Source organism: Motacilla alba, chromosome 17, assembly GCF_015832195.1.
Source record: "Motacilla alba alba isolate MOTALB_02 chromosome 17, Motacilla_alba_V1.0_pri, whole genome shotgun sequence".
Lineage (NCBI taxonomy): Eukaryota > Metazoa > Chordata > Aves > Passeriformes > Motacillidae > Motacilla > Motacilla alba.
The window spans coordinates 11026457-11040602 of record NC_052032.1 but is presented as its reverse complement, the minus strand read 5'-3'; the positions used below and the strand labels follow the sequence as shown (position 1 = coordinate 11040602).

Below are 14146 nucleotides of genomic sequence, written 5' to 3'. Positions count from 1 at the left end.
GCACGATTCCCTGTGGACGCACCATCCCACAGGCATTCAAAAATACCACTTCACTTCCACGTTTCGGCTGAAGATGAGAGAATGTGATGCCCTCTTGCTGACTAAAGGTCAAGATACTGTTAGTGTAAATCCAGACTCTACCATCATTCAGTGCAGTGAAATGTGCATTGCTCTAGTTCATGTCATGCTTGATGTAATTCTCCACGTTTATTTTCTTTGTAGTTTGGGGTGCAGCTTTGGCCGTGTTCAATACTAGGCCTTGTTCACCAGGTGAGACTGCAAAAGCCATGCTGAGCTTTCTATGATAAAAGCATCCATGGCTGGCGAGAACCATCAGACCTGTGCAAGGAGCTGCAGGCCAAGGAGATGTGCAGATCAGTTCTGAATTAAAGGTCTTCACACATACAACTGACACCATGCCATCATTTTATCCAAGCGATTCATATTTCGTTCTTGAAGTATGAGGAAAACCAGCTGAAGACTGCAAATGGTGGCTGTGGCCTTGACAAATACTGCAGGCCAAATTCATTAGTAAGCTTTCAGAGAGAATTGTTTCATTTTTCCATCAAAAGTAAACAAAGAAATAGCATTTCTATCATCTCATTTCAGAATGTACCTGCTGATTCTGGGGCTAATTAGAATGTTCTTTCTGTGATGGAAAATAGCCCTACAGCATCTTAACTGCAAAATTTGGTTTTCAGGAAAGAATGGTTTTCTGAGGACATAAAAATGTGTTTCATTTTTACGGAGTAATTGGTTTATATTTGAATATAAATAAATGAGAAGCAAGTATGCCATCTATTTCATAGCATTTGATGTACAATCATTTATACAGTGGGGCCATATTCATAATAGTTCTTTTATGTTATTAAAATTACTGATAAAACACTAGATGTTCATTTGTTACACCACTTCCAAGTGCACGGGAGGATGAACAAATGTGTTTTCATTATAAGAGGTAATAATAATTAAGAGTGACAGAACCTTATCCTCAGGATCTGCCTCCCAGCAGCAGTTTGGCTGATAAAAAACCAGAAGTTAAGATAAGGCAGCAATTATTAAGACAAATCTTTTGAAGGGCTGTTTGAACTCCTGTGTCCAGCAGATAATCTGATTTTACAAGGTGCTCCAAGGCGGGGGAGGCTGCATGGGAAGCAGTACCCAGGTGCAGGCCTTTAGCCCCTTGCACCGGCATTTTTACCTCTAGCCATTTCCCTGGTCTCTTCTTCTTTTGTTTGCTACAGCTGTGGCACATAAATCAGTCTCCATGCTGTCTCACTGACACCAAAGAGAAACAGAACACAAACAATGCACAACACCAAGCTCCAAATGTATTCATCTTTTTTTTTTTTCTCCCTTTTTTTTTGTGATCCCTTTCACCTATTTTTGGGGGGAGATTCAAAAATGGCTACAGGCAACTCTAATTCTTCCTTCATGAATATTAGATACACACAGAGCATGAATATTTGAGTAGCTAATTCTGACTTAGGTGAATCCAATTGCTAATGGCAATTCATTTTTCCTCAGTGACATTCCACCAATAACCAGTGTGAGTGGGACAGGATGATGCAGTTTGGAGCTGGAAAGCAAGAGGGAATGAAGCTAGGAGCAGAAATGCTTTATTGGTCCAGTCCTTGGGTGGGACTGGGGGCTTGCCTCCTCCCTTACCTTGGGGAGAGTCGTGGAAGGGAGATCTGTGCTCAGCAGTTTCATTGTGGACCTTAAAGAACAAAACAGGGGGAAAACTTTTAAACTGATTTTTTTTATGTCACTGAGATAGCACTGATGTGCTGTGCCCTTTGTGATGTCACCCCTGATGAGCAAACTGCAGGGGCAGAGACTCGGAGCCAGCAGCCTGCCCCTGGACACGGTGCTGGGGCTGGGCAGTGGCCTTTCCTCCAGGCAGGGGAGCCCACCTTGCTGCACAAGGGCTACAGGGACGTGCTGAAGTGGCATGGGAGGGTGGAAATGGGGCTGTCCCTTTTGTGATACTAGGTTATCTGTAAAACTGCATGCTTTGATTTTTTATTAAAAAACAGAAATTGTGATTTGATGTCCAAGGTGTAGAAAAGAAATGGAGGAATAGCAGTGAGTAATCAGATGTGACCAGATCAAACCTCAGCTGAGGTTCCACTTTTATGTTTACATGGTCCAAGAGACACCAGCAAGTACCTATCATTTTATATTAGTCTCGAATTTGCCATTACTAGATGGATACCTTATAATCCATTGCTAATACTTACACACTTTGTGTGCTTTAGCACGAGGCTGCCCTTGCATGTGCTGTGCACAGGGAAGATCCCACTGGGTCTCTGCAGTCAGCACGGAGCAGCTCCTCGGCCAGGGCTGGGCTTGGGCTGGCTCCCTGCGTCTGGCCAGCCAGCCAGAGGAGCCAGGATGTGTCACAGCCATCCCTGCAGAACAGCTCTCAACCTTCAGAGGCCAAAAACCAGCAAAAGGAGCCTCTGCCATCACCCGTGCTGTGCCCCCACCAGGAGCCTGGGCTCCAGCTGCACAGCACTGAAGCCACCAAGGCAGTGCCCAGCCGTCCCTGTCCCTGGCTTCTCCAGAACACCGGTGCCAGCCCCAGGACACAGAGAACACACTCTCAGTCTGCAAAAGCAAAGAAAGAACTGCACTCTGAGAGAAGGTCCTGCTTAGTTTACAGGTTGCTTTTATTTACAAATATACTGAAGTGTAATCTCTCTCTTATTTTTCTTTTTCTGTTTTTGTTTATACTCTGTGTGTGTGTGTGTGTGTGTGTGTGTACGTGCACGTGCACGTGGGAAGGAACATGATGCATGAGAAACATGGATCTTTGCTGCCAGCAACGGTGGCAGGAAAAAAATTGAAGTGAAATGAAAATTAAAAACACTAATAAATAATTTAATAATGACAAATAATTAAATTAAAAAAAATTCCAATCTACATACATTATGGTGGTTTGTTTCCGACACGGAGGGAAAGGAGCAGCGAATCTACAGTGAAAGGAGCTGGTTAAGTATGAGAGAGCACAGTAATATTTTTTACAAGTTAAACAAATTGTAACAGACAGCTACAAAATACTACATTTCGATAACATAAATACAGAATATATAAATATACAAGTAATACAGCCATACACAGCTAAAAAATAGGGTGTTCACCTAAAAACAGAGTTCCCAATGCAAAGTATCTGGCAGCCCCTTCACAGCTGCTGCTGAACAGAACCAGAGTGCACCAAGGCAAGGTGAGGCAGGCTGCAGCCAGCAGGAGGGAAACAGCCATCAGCGCAGTCAGATCGGCCTCAGAGAAGCAAGACCTGCTGAAAGCCCACCAAAGCCAAAAGACGTCAGGCAAGCAAACGCCCAAGCACGTCCCTAAGCAAGGAGCACAGGTGCCTGAAGGGCTGGCCTTGTGGCTGCCCTGTGCCCCCAGGCCACAGAAGGGGGCTCTGGAGGGACCTGCATGCTGGGGAGCAGCTACTGGTCCCAGACTCGGGGGGAGAGTCGGGCCTGGGGCTGTGTGAAGCAGGATCCGAAGCACTGGGACTGGCTGCTGTGGCTCCACTCCCGCAGCCGGCTGTGCTTCAGCTGCCTCTGTCCTTTCTCTGCTGTGACCCAGCTCCAGCTCGAGAGAATCCTTCCCTTCCTCATGATTCTGCTGTTCATTTCTAGTGACTTTCAGAGAGAACCAGAGCTCTTATGACACGGTTCACAGAGGTGCTCTTGTAAAGCCCAGTTTGCAGCATCCCAGCAGCATCCCAGAGCTGGGTTCGCTGGAGTACCTGGGGCAGTGGCTTGGGATACACCTCTGACCCTTAAGGAAACTGGAAGGGAGTCCTGAGCACAGTAGGAAGAGGGAAGTGGGTTCACACCATCTCTGGAAGGTTTGCTGGCACGAAGGACCTTCCCCATGACATGATGCACAGCGCGGTGGCTGAGCAATGACCCTTCAAAGGACCTGGTAATGATCATCTGAGTTCTGCAGGGTGGATTTGAAAAATCCACTCAGCAGCTACTGTGTGACTAACATGAGCCACATCTCAGGCATGGTTAGCTGCGACTGGCCAAGTGATCTGGATGTTTTTGATGACAGACTTTAAAGAAGAAAAGGAGATCAAAATACCCAGGATGATGTTTCAATATAAGTGAGTGTAACCACCACCATTTATTTACAGCAACATAATTATCTTCAGCATTGTGACTGTGAAACGTCTGCCCCCAGCCCCAGGGCTGCCCCACGGGGCAGTGATAAGGAGGCTCTGGAACAGCAGGGAGCCAGCCACGGCCGGGAAGGTGCTGCTGCCCACCCCAGAGCCCAGCTGGCACCCAGCACCAGGCAGCTCAGCAACTGCTCAGGGGTGCTGGGAACTCTCTGCCACCCTCGCAGACCTGCAGCTGCCCAAGAAGGACCTCTGAGCTCATACCCAGCATATTCATTCTGATCTCACAATCATCTTTTTTATACATTATTAAGCACACTGAAACCTAATCAATCATCTTTTACTTAATTGCATCTTGTCATCACTTCAGCTGCACACTTATTCCTTGATTAGCCAAAACAATATGATGGAAACACCATGAAGAGCTCACTTGATGCATTTCTGTTAGAGAGGGGTTAATTTCCTAGGGAAAATGATCACTGTAAGGTGCATGTAATAAACTGCTGTCATGACCTCTAGCCTTTGAGCTCCCATATGTGCAATCATTGTTTGTGGTTTCCGTGGAAGTGCCAGATGCTGAGAATTTTTGGCAAGAGTTTATCAATTTGACTCAATGTAAGATATTACTGTGATATGGCCCATTAAACATTTTACTTTCACTTGATCAGGGACATTCCCTTGACAACAGAAGAGTAAAGCAGAAATCAAAGAGGTCAGAGGTTGCTGTATAATCTTTTACTGCAAGGTCCCAGGTTAAAACCACAATGATCACACTGCAGTAGGATAATTTATTCCACAAAAAGAAAGTGACATTTATTTTGCTTTAATGAACTTTGGCCTTTGCCAGCTATTGCAGGCCCTGTGGAAATCCTTGCCTATGCATTCCTTCCCTAGACCAGTGGGGCCCACCAGGGCATGGAAAAGGTTACAGGTGCCAAGGGCCCGAATGTGTGCGTGTATGTGGCTCCAAGGGCGGCAGAACACGGGGCAACAAACAGCTAAGGCATCATCATACGACACACCAAGGGAGAGGAGATAGTATGTACAAGCATGAAAAAAAAAAAAAAGGTGGCAAACAGTCATCCAAAAAATCAGCAAAGAATTATACTTCAGCTATAAAATGGGATGTCTGATTTTTTCCTTGGAGATGGATTATTTTTCAACATCCATCCCAGATGCAGAGGTAGAGTTGGGACAAGGCAGTTCTCCAAACTGTAGGTCATGTTATAGTTCTCATGTAAGTCCCTGTAAACACCAAAAATGCCATTTTGATCCTGCCAGTAATGAGATATGAAGCAAGGCTGTGCTTGTGTGAGGAGTCTACAAACTGGTGGGTCTGAGAGGCTTTTCTATGACTGTAAAGTAGCACAGCAGAGGGGAGAAGAGGGAAACGATGACTCCATTGAGATCGGTGGTGACAAATGACATGTTTACATGTGCCATATGAAACCTGCTTGCTTCTGCCCTGCAAGCAGTGAGGATCACCTGAGTTCTTTATAGATGTTTGCTATCATGCAGAGAGAAAGGAAATTGTTATTTTGATACACAGAGAAAGGGTAAAATACTTGAACAGGATGGGTAAGAAAAGAAAATCCTTTCCATTTCAAAATATATCCAGGGGCTCACAATGCTCAGTTGAAACCACATCCTTGCCAGAAAGCAGGGAAGGTTCACTAGGCAAAGCATTTGGACACAACAGATCCACCTTCCTGGGGACGGCAGCAGACAGGGACAGGGACAGGGACAGGAATGTCCCCTGGAACCCTCGCAGAGCAACCAGTCCCTTTCCTGACCGAGGCTGTGTGCGGGACACAGGGGCTCTGCACCTCAAGCAGAGGGAGGATGGTCCTTGGACTGAGCTCTACCCCCCTGCACGATGTGCACACACTCAGGGACACACACACGGACACACGGACACACAGACACACGGACACACGGACACATGGACACACGGACACACGGACACAGACGCAGATACACACACATGGACACACACACACACAGACATACACATGTACACATAGAGGCACACACACACAGACAGACAGACACACGGACACACGGACACACTCACAGGCACACGCACACAGACACACATGTACACACACAGAGGCACACACACACACACACAGAGCCTCATCCACGGTGCTCTCATCCTCTCCAGAGTGAGAACCTACACCCTTGCACTGCAGGTGAAGCCTGGCTTTCTCAAGAAACGTCCAACATGCTCAGTGCACACCTCCAAGCTGGGGCAAAATGGTATTTTTTCCCTCGGACCCATCCTCCTGCCCTTCCCACCCGTGCCCCCAGAACCCCTGGAGGGCCTGTCTCCAGCAGCTGATGCGGGGCTCCCAGCAGGACCCCCCGAGGCTGAGGCCGTGGTCCCCCCAGTGGGGCTGCTCCCCCCCAGGTGCTGAGGCTACAGGGGTCCTGCTCTGGCCTCCCCCTCCATGGGAGACCCACGCTCCTGCAGAAGATGCCAAGCCCCACAGGGACACTGCCATGCTGGCCTGGTACCAGTCCTCAGCCCGGAGGAGTTAGATTAACGAAAGCTTTGGACTTGTTTTTCAGCTATTATGGTCAATATATTAAAGGTATTTATTTAAGAAAGTGCCTATCCTGCCAATCTTTCCCCATGAGCTCTATTTTGAACACACCCTATAATTACTGATATTACCCTGGCAAATATTCCCCATGAAGTTTTCTCTACTGAGAGCCATGACTGTACTTGTCTGCTTCTCCACATTATAATTATCACCAGGCAATATTTATAGCTATACTATTATTATTTATGATATTTTATGCCCTACAAAAATCTATATGACATATGCTCAAACTTCAGCATCAGAGACAGACGTCAGCTGGGCCACCCCTTCATCAGTCAGCTGGCACCACAGCCAGGAGTCCTGGCAGGGGGGCATTTCCAGGCCCTGGTAAAATTTCAGCTCAACATACCTGAACTTCCCATTGTAATTTCTTTCATAGTTTCCTGTTCCTGGCTGGTGCACAATTCAGGACTTCTGGTGTTTCAGGCTAGAACTGTGTATCCTTGATTCTTGCTGAGGCAAGGTAACTAAAGGAGTGCTTAATTATTCCAGATGGACAACAGCATACTTATGCCTCATGCAAAACAAATAAACAGAACAGAATGAAAAACACTTCTATGCCAATCATGGTCTAGACTTGAAATTTGGCACTGCAATACTTACAAACAAATGTAAATATTTTAATCTCACACTTCAGAAAAAAATTAAATAGATCTGTCTTGTAAGCACCTTTAGTTTTAATTATTTAAGATCAATACTAACCTAAATGCCTCTGCCCCTAACATGCATCTCCTCTCCAAGGTCATAGACCTTTCTTACTCTGAAATCACTGGCTTTCTCCACAAATACTGCTAACCAGTTTCCTCAGTATCATACGCATAAGGGCTATAAACTAATGAGCAGATCTAGGTTATGTAGAAAAAGTGTAGAAAGGAAACAAACGTTGAACGTCACATTTACATTAACTTCTCACAGTTCAAATGGCAATTTATCCACAACATAGTATGAATCATGCAGTAAGAAAAGGAGGAATCTCCAGTTTCTTTGATTTATTTGTCATATGGTTGACTGATGTCAGTATCAGTGGCTAAAAAAAAAGTTTAGACATCCAAAAGAAAGGAGAAGAGAGAGGAGGAAAAGGTCTAGCTTTCCACAAAATCCATTTCTTTTAAGATGATGAGCTCAAACCAAACCAGATCAAAGGCTGAGGACGAGCAGGTTCTTCTGTTCCTTCCATGCTTGTCTCGTGGTCTGGCGCCAGCTGGGAACCAAGGGTATGGGACGGGTGGATGTGTTTTGTCTCTCTATATATGTATGTATGTAGGTATTAAAATATATGTACATACATACACATATATGCAAACGGAGACAGTCTTCCTAAAAAAACGCTCTTTGCAGTCCAGAGGCAGCAGAGTCACTGTGAAGGAAGAGCTGGGCAACATATGGCTGTAGAGTCTGCACTGGAAAAGTCACTGGCTAAACGCACGCCGGCTGTTAGTTTTCTTTATTTTCATGAGGCGAAATAGGAGCTCTGCATAGAGTACAGCCTGTCAATGGGGTTTCCTACTCTAGCCTGCATGGAGTTAACTTCGGAAGAGGCAAGAAAACAGTCGCTCAAGCTAGTTAAAGAGGTATCACTGTCGATATCATGAAAAATGGAGTCGTTTCCTGCAAATGAAATGTACACGTTAGGCTGGGTGCTGCGCAGCCGGGGAGGACACAGCACACACGGATGCTCGCGTGCTGCACGCTGCAGCCAACGGGAACACTCCTGCTCCTGTGCTCACATGTTCACTCTGCACTTTGGCCACGAGGGTCTGACCCAAAGGAGCAGGCCTTGAAATCAGCCCACCGGGGTCAGCCGGCAGCAATGCGCCCAAACCTGCCGGGATTTAATTTCAATGCCAGTCAGCAGCACAAAACAGAGTCCTGGCTGACAACAGGAGCAGACCGTGCTGGGGAGGAGCAGGCCCCCAGCTCCCCCAGGGGCTCCAGCACTCATGGGAGCACCGGGACTGTCAAGAAAGGTGAACCAGGGTGCCCGTGACAGGGAGGCATGGTCTGAGAGCCATAATCATACTGGTCTTCACATGCACACAAGGCGAAAGTTCTACCAGTGTGACAGGACCCAGGAAGAGACCCAGTTTCCCTGGCCTCAAGTGAGCTACAGCTGTAAAAATGCTCTCCTTTCAGAAAATTCCACTCTTTTAGGGCTGGTCTGGAACAGCGCCTTGTATTTCCCTTAGCAACTAAGATTTCACCTTACTTCAACACTGAAGGTACCAGAAAAAGCCCTAGCTCAAGTCCCGGGGGATCTGCAAAAGTGTTAGTCTGGTTCTTTTTCCTCACACACTCATTCGAAGGGGTTTTGTGCCATCCCCTGCACCCCTTTTGGAGCACAGAGCCTACTTCCCAAGGAGTTTCACTCAGAAAGCCAAGCAAACCAACAATATCACAAGCCACCTAATGCTCGAGGGCACTTCATATGCCCTCAGCTCCTTACAGGACCTCCCAAGCTTCCTGGCGTGCACCATGGACTGGTCTCAGTGGCAAAAGTAATGGCACAGACCCAAAGCAGATCTCCTGTTGGCCTGTGCCCGCTGTGCTGGGGACAGGGATGCGCGTGTGAGCCTCTACAGTGAAGAGCTCCTGGTCAGCAGGAAGGAGTCTGAAACAGGCCCTTGTGGGCTACCCCAAGGCCGAGAACCACAGTCTGAAAAATCCTCTGACATTCTTTTTAAATGCCACACTGCAATTGTCCAGAACCAATAACTGAGCATTTAGTGCTTGTAATGCTTTTGATGTGGGGTCAAGCAATCGTGAAAGCAAACCGTCATCTTGATTTGGGACAGAGAATAAAACTACGCAGGAGAAATGTCCTGTGGTAACCCATCTCTTAGTAGCTCAAGAACTGTTCTTTAACAAATCCACGCATCCAATCTGAGTGGTCTTACAGGGCTGCTTATTCATTTTGTAATGAATAGATTACTTCTCTTTATTGAAGGCACTTTTTCCTCAAAGCTTCTAAGAAAAAAGGAAAAATTTGTGAGGGAGCTAGAATTTGGTACTGTTTATTTTTCAGTGTCTTGGACAGTGGTTTAAAAAAGTGGAGCTTAGAGAGGTGATGTTGCTTGCTTATCGTTTATCAGAATTATACTGTGAAATAGTTCTGAAAGGTGTCCAGAGCTTGAGATGAGCTCTGTTCTACCCCCTTATGTGTACAAGAAAATACACACATAAAACTGACTGATACAAATTCCCTGGTACAAATCCCAGAAAAAATATTCTAAAAGCCAGTAAAGCTGTTGCCCCTGTGGTGTGTGATCCAGCACACAGACCCAGCTACTTGGGATGTGGCAGAATGAGGCATGCCTTACCATAGGGGTTCATGTGGTCGCCTGGCATTTGTGGAGGGGTAAGACCCTGCTGAAATGGGTCTGTGCCATAACTGCTTTGCTCCATTGCTACAATCTGCTGCTGTGGTGGTGCAAGTGGTGTGTAAGATGTCATCATCCCTTCCATTCGGTTGGACATTACTTCTGCAAAGCAAAGAGGAGGAGCAGTTACTGCTGGGAATAGGGCAGAATCAGGGGCAACAAGGAGCCCTGGAAAATGCAGTCAGGGGTATCCTGTCAGTCAGAGAAACTTTCCAAATTTTGTCCAAGCGTAGAGCCCTGAGCAATAAGCTGAAAGATTTGTAATTTCTACATAACTTCTGGAGCTCCTAGGTCCTGGACCTTATCCTCCCAAAGTCCATGCACTCTGTCTGACAGAGCCCAGATATTCTCTAACTCCTGCTGGTCCCAGTATTTTTGCTCTGGGTAAAGTCGAGGATTTGAGGCTGCAGGGTCTGGGGAGCTGGAGATACCCAAGAGTACCCCCAGAGCAGCAGAGCAAGTTCCAGTGCCGGTGTCCAGTGCCTGCCCCAGGGCCCAGACACTTGTGGGGGCACAGGAGGGGCTCTCCATGCCTTGGCTGGGGCAGTAACGCTGACACCTCTGCAGATTCCCAGCTGAGCACTGCGCCCCTTACAGCAGAAGGAAACAAACTGAAGGAGCAAGCTTGTCTGGAGCAAGCCTCCTGGAGATTCCCTCCAGTGCAGACTCCTCCACGTGGCACATTTCTATTAGAAACGAGGTTACAGCTTCTGCATGAGCACCTCTGGGGTCTGATCCCACCAGGAGAACTCGGAGTAACCTGGCGTGGGCACTCAGGCACACCTGTGTCCTTCCACTGCTGATGGCACACGTCACCCACAGACCTGCCTGCGCCCTGGATCGCTGTACTAAAGTGTCATGTGGGAATGGCTCTTCCAGACAACTGCAGATTCTCCCTCTCACTTTGCTTTTTCACAAATCCCCTACCTTGCCCTAGTCGCTGTGAGTTCTGCTGCTCCTGCTGCTGTTGGTGCCTTCGTGCTAGCTTTTTCATCTGAAAAAAAGCAGAACAGAACAATCTTGTAGCTTCCAAATGCAACAATTTTGTTTGTTTCCTTACAAAACTCTCTGCAAACATCTTATCAGTTAACACAGACCATTTATACTTATGTGCACACTGTTGTGGTTCAGTTTCAATTCTACGCTTAAACACTTCAGTTTCCAGTTCAGATTTGCATGCAAAATTTACTCCCAACCCTGAGCTGCTTTGAGCATATGAATTTAACATCTGTGTTTGGAAGTTGCCTTTCTAGTGGATGTAGAGAGCAGAGCAGGCAGAACACGCAGAGCTCAGCTGTGGGACTTTTGCAGTGTGAGCTGCATCCAGGGCAAGAGCCCACGCTGAGGCACAGCCTGCATTTCACTTTGGAGAGTGTGACAAGCAGCCTACCTTTGCTCTTTGGTTTTGAAACCAGACTTGGACGACTCGCACGCTGAGCCCTGTTTCAGCTGCCAATGTTTCTCTGACCTGCAGGAGGAAATGCTTAATGATGCAATTTTTCATAAGTTAAAAAAAAACCAAAACAACCAACTCCAAAAGAATCACTAATCAGGTTTGTTAGGAGGAATGTTTGTACTTACAACAAAAACTGCATATATGGAATTACTTTTAAAAATTCATCATACTTTTGCATAGTGTTGTCAAGTTCTGCCCCGATGGCGCTACCAGTTCTGTAACTACTGACCAAAGAGTCTGAGCTGAGGAAAATGACACTAAATTTTACCCATAAAAGACTTCTGTGCAAAAAGAGTGCTCTGCTTTCACCCCAGGAGAACTGCTATTGCCCCAGGAAGGGGCAGGGCTGTCTGCCTGTGGCCTGGTGTCAGGGCTGCCTTGGTCCCTGCTGAAGCACCTACCTTTCTGCAGGGCTTAGAAGATACTTCAAAGGATGCCTTGAATGCTCGTCTCTGCTGTGTAGTAAGTATTGTCCTTGGTCGTTTAGGTCTTCTGGGGTCCTTCCCGTCATCGCTTCCTTTTCCTTGGGTTACTTGGCCTTTGGTCGGCTTAACATCTCCATCTTCATCATCACTTTTGACTGGTGAAAAAAGGACATATATAATTGCACTTGTTCCACCAGGAAAACAGGGTGTTTGAGAACTGCTCTTCAGTCAACAGGCTCAATTATTGTCCCATGGTTATTTGAACACCTAAAGCAGCTGTGGGCAGGAAGAGACTATCTTAGATCTGTGTGCTCTGCCTAAATCAAATGCCACAGAAGCATAAAAATGCTTTCAATTTTTAATTGAGGACATGGGACTGATCAGGGGATGGAAACTCAGAAAATGCTTCAGTATTTCCAGGAACTGGGCACAGAGACACCTTGTGCCTTTCCAGCACCTTGGTCTCATGTGCTCACTGCCCTGATCTCAGCACCAGGTAAACACCTTTACCTTCCCAGCTGAACTCCAGCTCATCCTGAAGCATTATCTGCAGACAGGTACTACTGCCTGCCCTGCTACGGCAGCACAACAGCACAAAACAAGTATCACACAAGCATCTCAAAGCCCATCTAACTAAATATAGTACAGATTCCAGTTATTGAATACTGCTTTGAATGTTTTGAAGCTCCAGCAATAATATTAAATATAATCTTTGTCATCTCATTTCTACTTCCCCCCGAAAGCATCAGCAATCTTCCTCTGTGCATTAAAATGTGTCTGTATGTACAAGCACAAACTCCTGTTTTTCAGTAAATGCATACAAGTATCTATGTGCTTGTGTAGACCAAAGAGATTCTTTGTATTTTCTATGATTAAATTCTGAATACTCATACAATCTGGTGATATTACATGTGTTAGTATATTGTCCTGGGAAATCTCAAGCACAGTGGCAAAGGTCGATGGGTAAGTACACATTTTGTTGAGAAAATCAACTTTTCAACTCAGCATATTTTATTTGACCAGACCACTGATTTTTCTTCCAGAAAACACTATCACATTATTATAGGGACTTCATGAAGAAACACACGGATTTTTTTATATTCTGAAAGACTACATTTGGGGAATCAACAAATTAGACTTTAATTCATTTTAGGGTCTGATTATTATGCACCTAGCAGTCTAATTACCTTTTACTTTAATAAGCATCTTTGGTCTAATGATTAAAGGGAAGTTCAGTCATTTTAATAACCATGACATTATTAACTTTCCAGCATGCCATTTCTAAGGAAAGGTTTGTGAGGATTAATACTGCTCATTGGAGAGTTACTTGTGTGTCCAGCGGATAAATATTTGATTGAAGCAGGACACATTCTCAGCCAGGGCTTTGCAGACTGTGTGCTCTCACGCAGACCCCTGGGAGATCAGTGTTTTCACTGTGTCAGACAATGGGAGACAAACAACTTGTTTAATTTGTCAGCTTGTTTTTCAGGTTTGGGTTTGACTAACAGAGAATAACGAGGAAAAAAAAGGCATCTCCAGGACTAAGAAACTCCCCTTTGTGCCAAAGGGAAATGAAATTGAAACCGGGACTGGTTTGTGCTACCGTGGCAGCTCCTCACTGCAGGTCACAAGTCAGTCTGGTCCCGAGGAGGAGCCCACCCCTGCTCGCAGCCGATGCCAAAGGCAGCTGCCAGCACCGGCTGTGTGAGGGAGGACAGCAGCGGGGAAAGGCGCCCGTGGCCGTCCCCAGCGTGGGGACAGCCTCGCTCGAGCTGGTCAGGGGGCCTGGGGGACACGAGGCAGCTGCACAGTGCGCCCCTGGAGCCGGGGGGACAAGGTGTGCTGATGGTCAGGGAGGGAACTCGCATGCCTCGGGCACGTTCACCAGGAGCCCAGACCCTGTGACTTGAGATTTACTGAGCAGAGCACTCAAGGTCCTGCAAACGCAGCATGACAATAACTAAACACTGCTCCAGGAGTGGCCCTGGTCCCATGCAGAGACCTTTGTCTTGAGGTATTCCTGGTGTGGAAATACAAATTTTAGCAATGTGGAGAATATGACTCTCAGATTAGAGATCAAGGATAATTCCTGCTGCCAGTTAAAACAGAGTAACACATTTTCCTGTAAACCAGAGGCA

General features: G+C 46.4%; 1 protein-coding gene across 4 annotated transcripts in view; it reads right to left on the bottom strand.

Moving 5' to 3' along the window:
• Positions 1–14146, bottom strand: part of LMX1B (LIM homeobox transcription factor 1 beta) — a 98991-nt gene that overhangs the window by 6367 nt on the left and 78478 nt on the right. The window contains exons 4-8 of one of the 4 annotated variants that reach the window (XM_038155891.1): positions 11985–12163; positions 11518–11595; positions 11055–11121; positions 10068–10229; positions 6165–8358 (exon numbers count right to left, since the gene is read on the bottom strand). In XM_038155891.1, the coding sequence (XP_038011819.1) occupies positions 8201–8358; positions 10068–10229; positions 11055–11121; positions 11518–11595; positions 11985–12163 (644 nt within the window). In that variant the 3' untranslated portion in view covers positions 6165–8200. The other 3 variants (XM_038155892.1, XM_038155894.1, XM_038155895.1) reach the window with 3 other exon arrangements.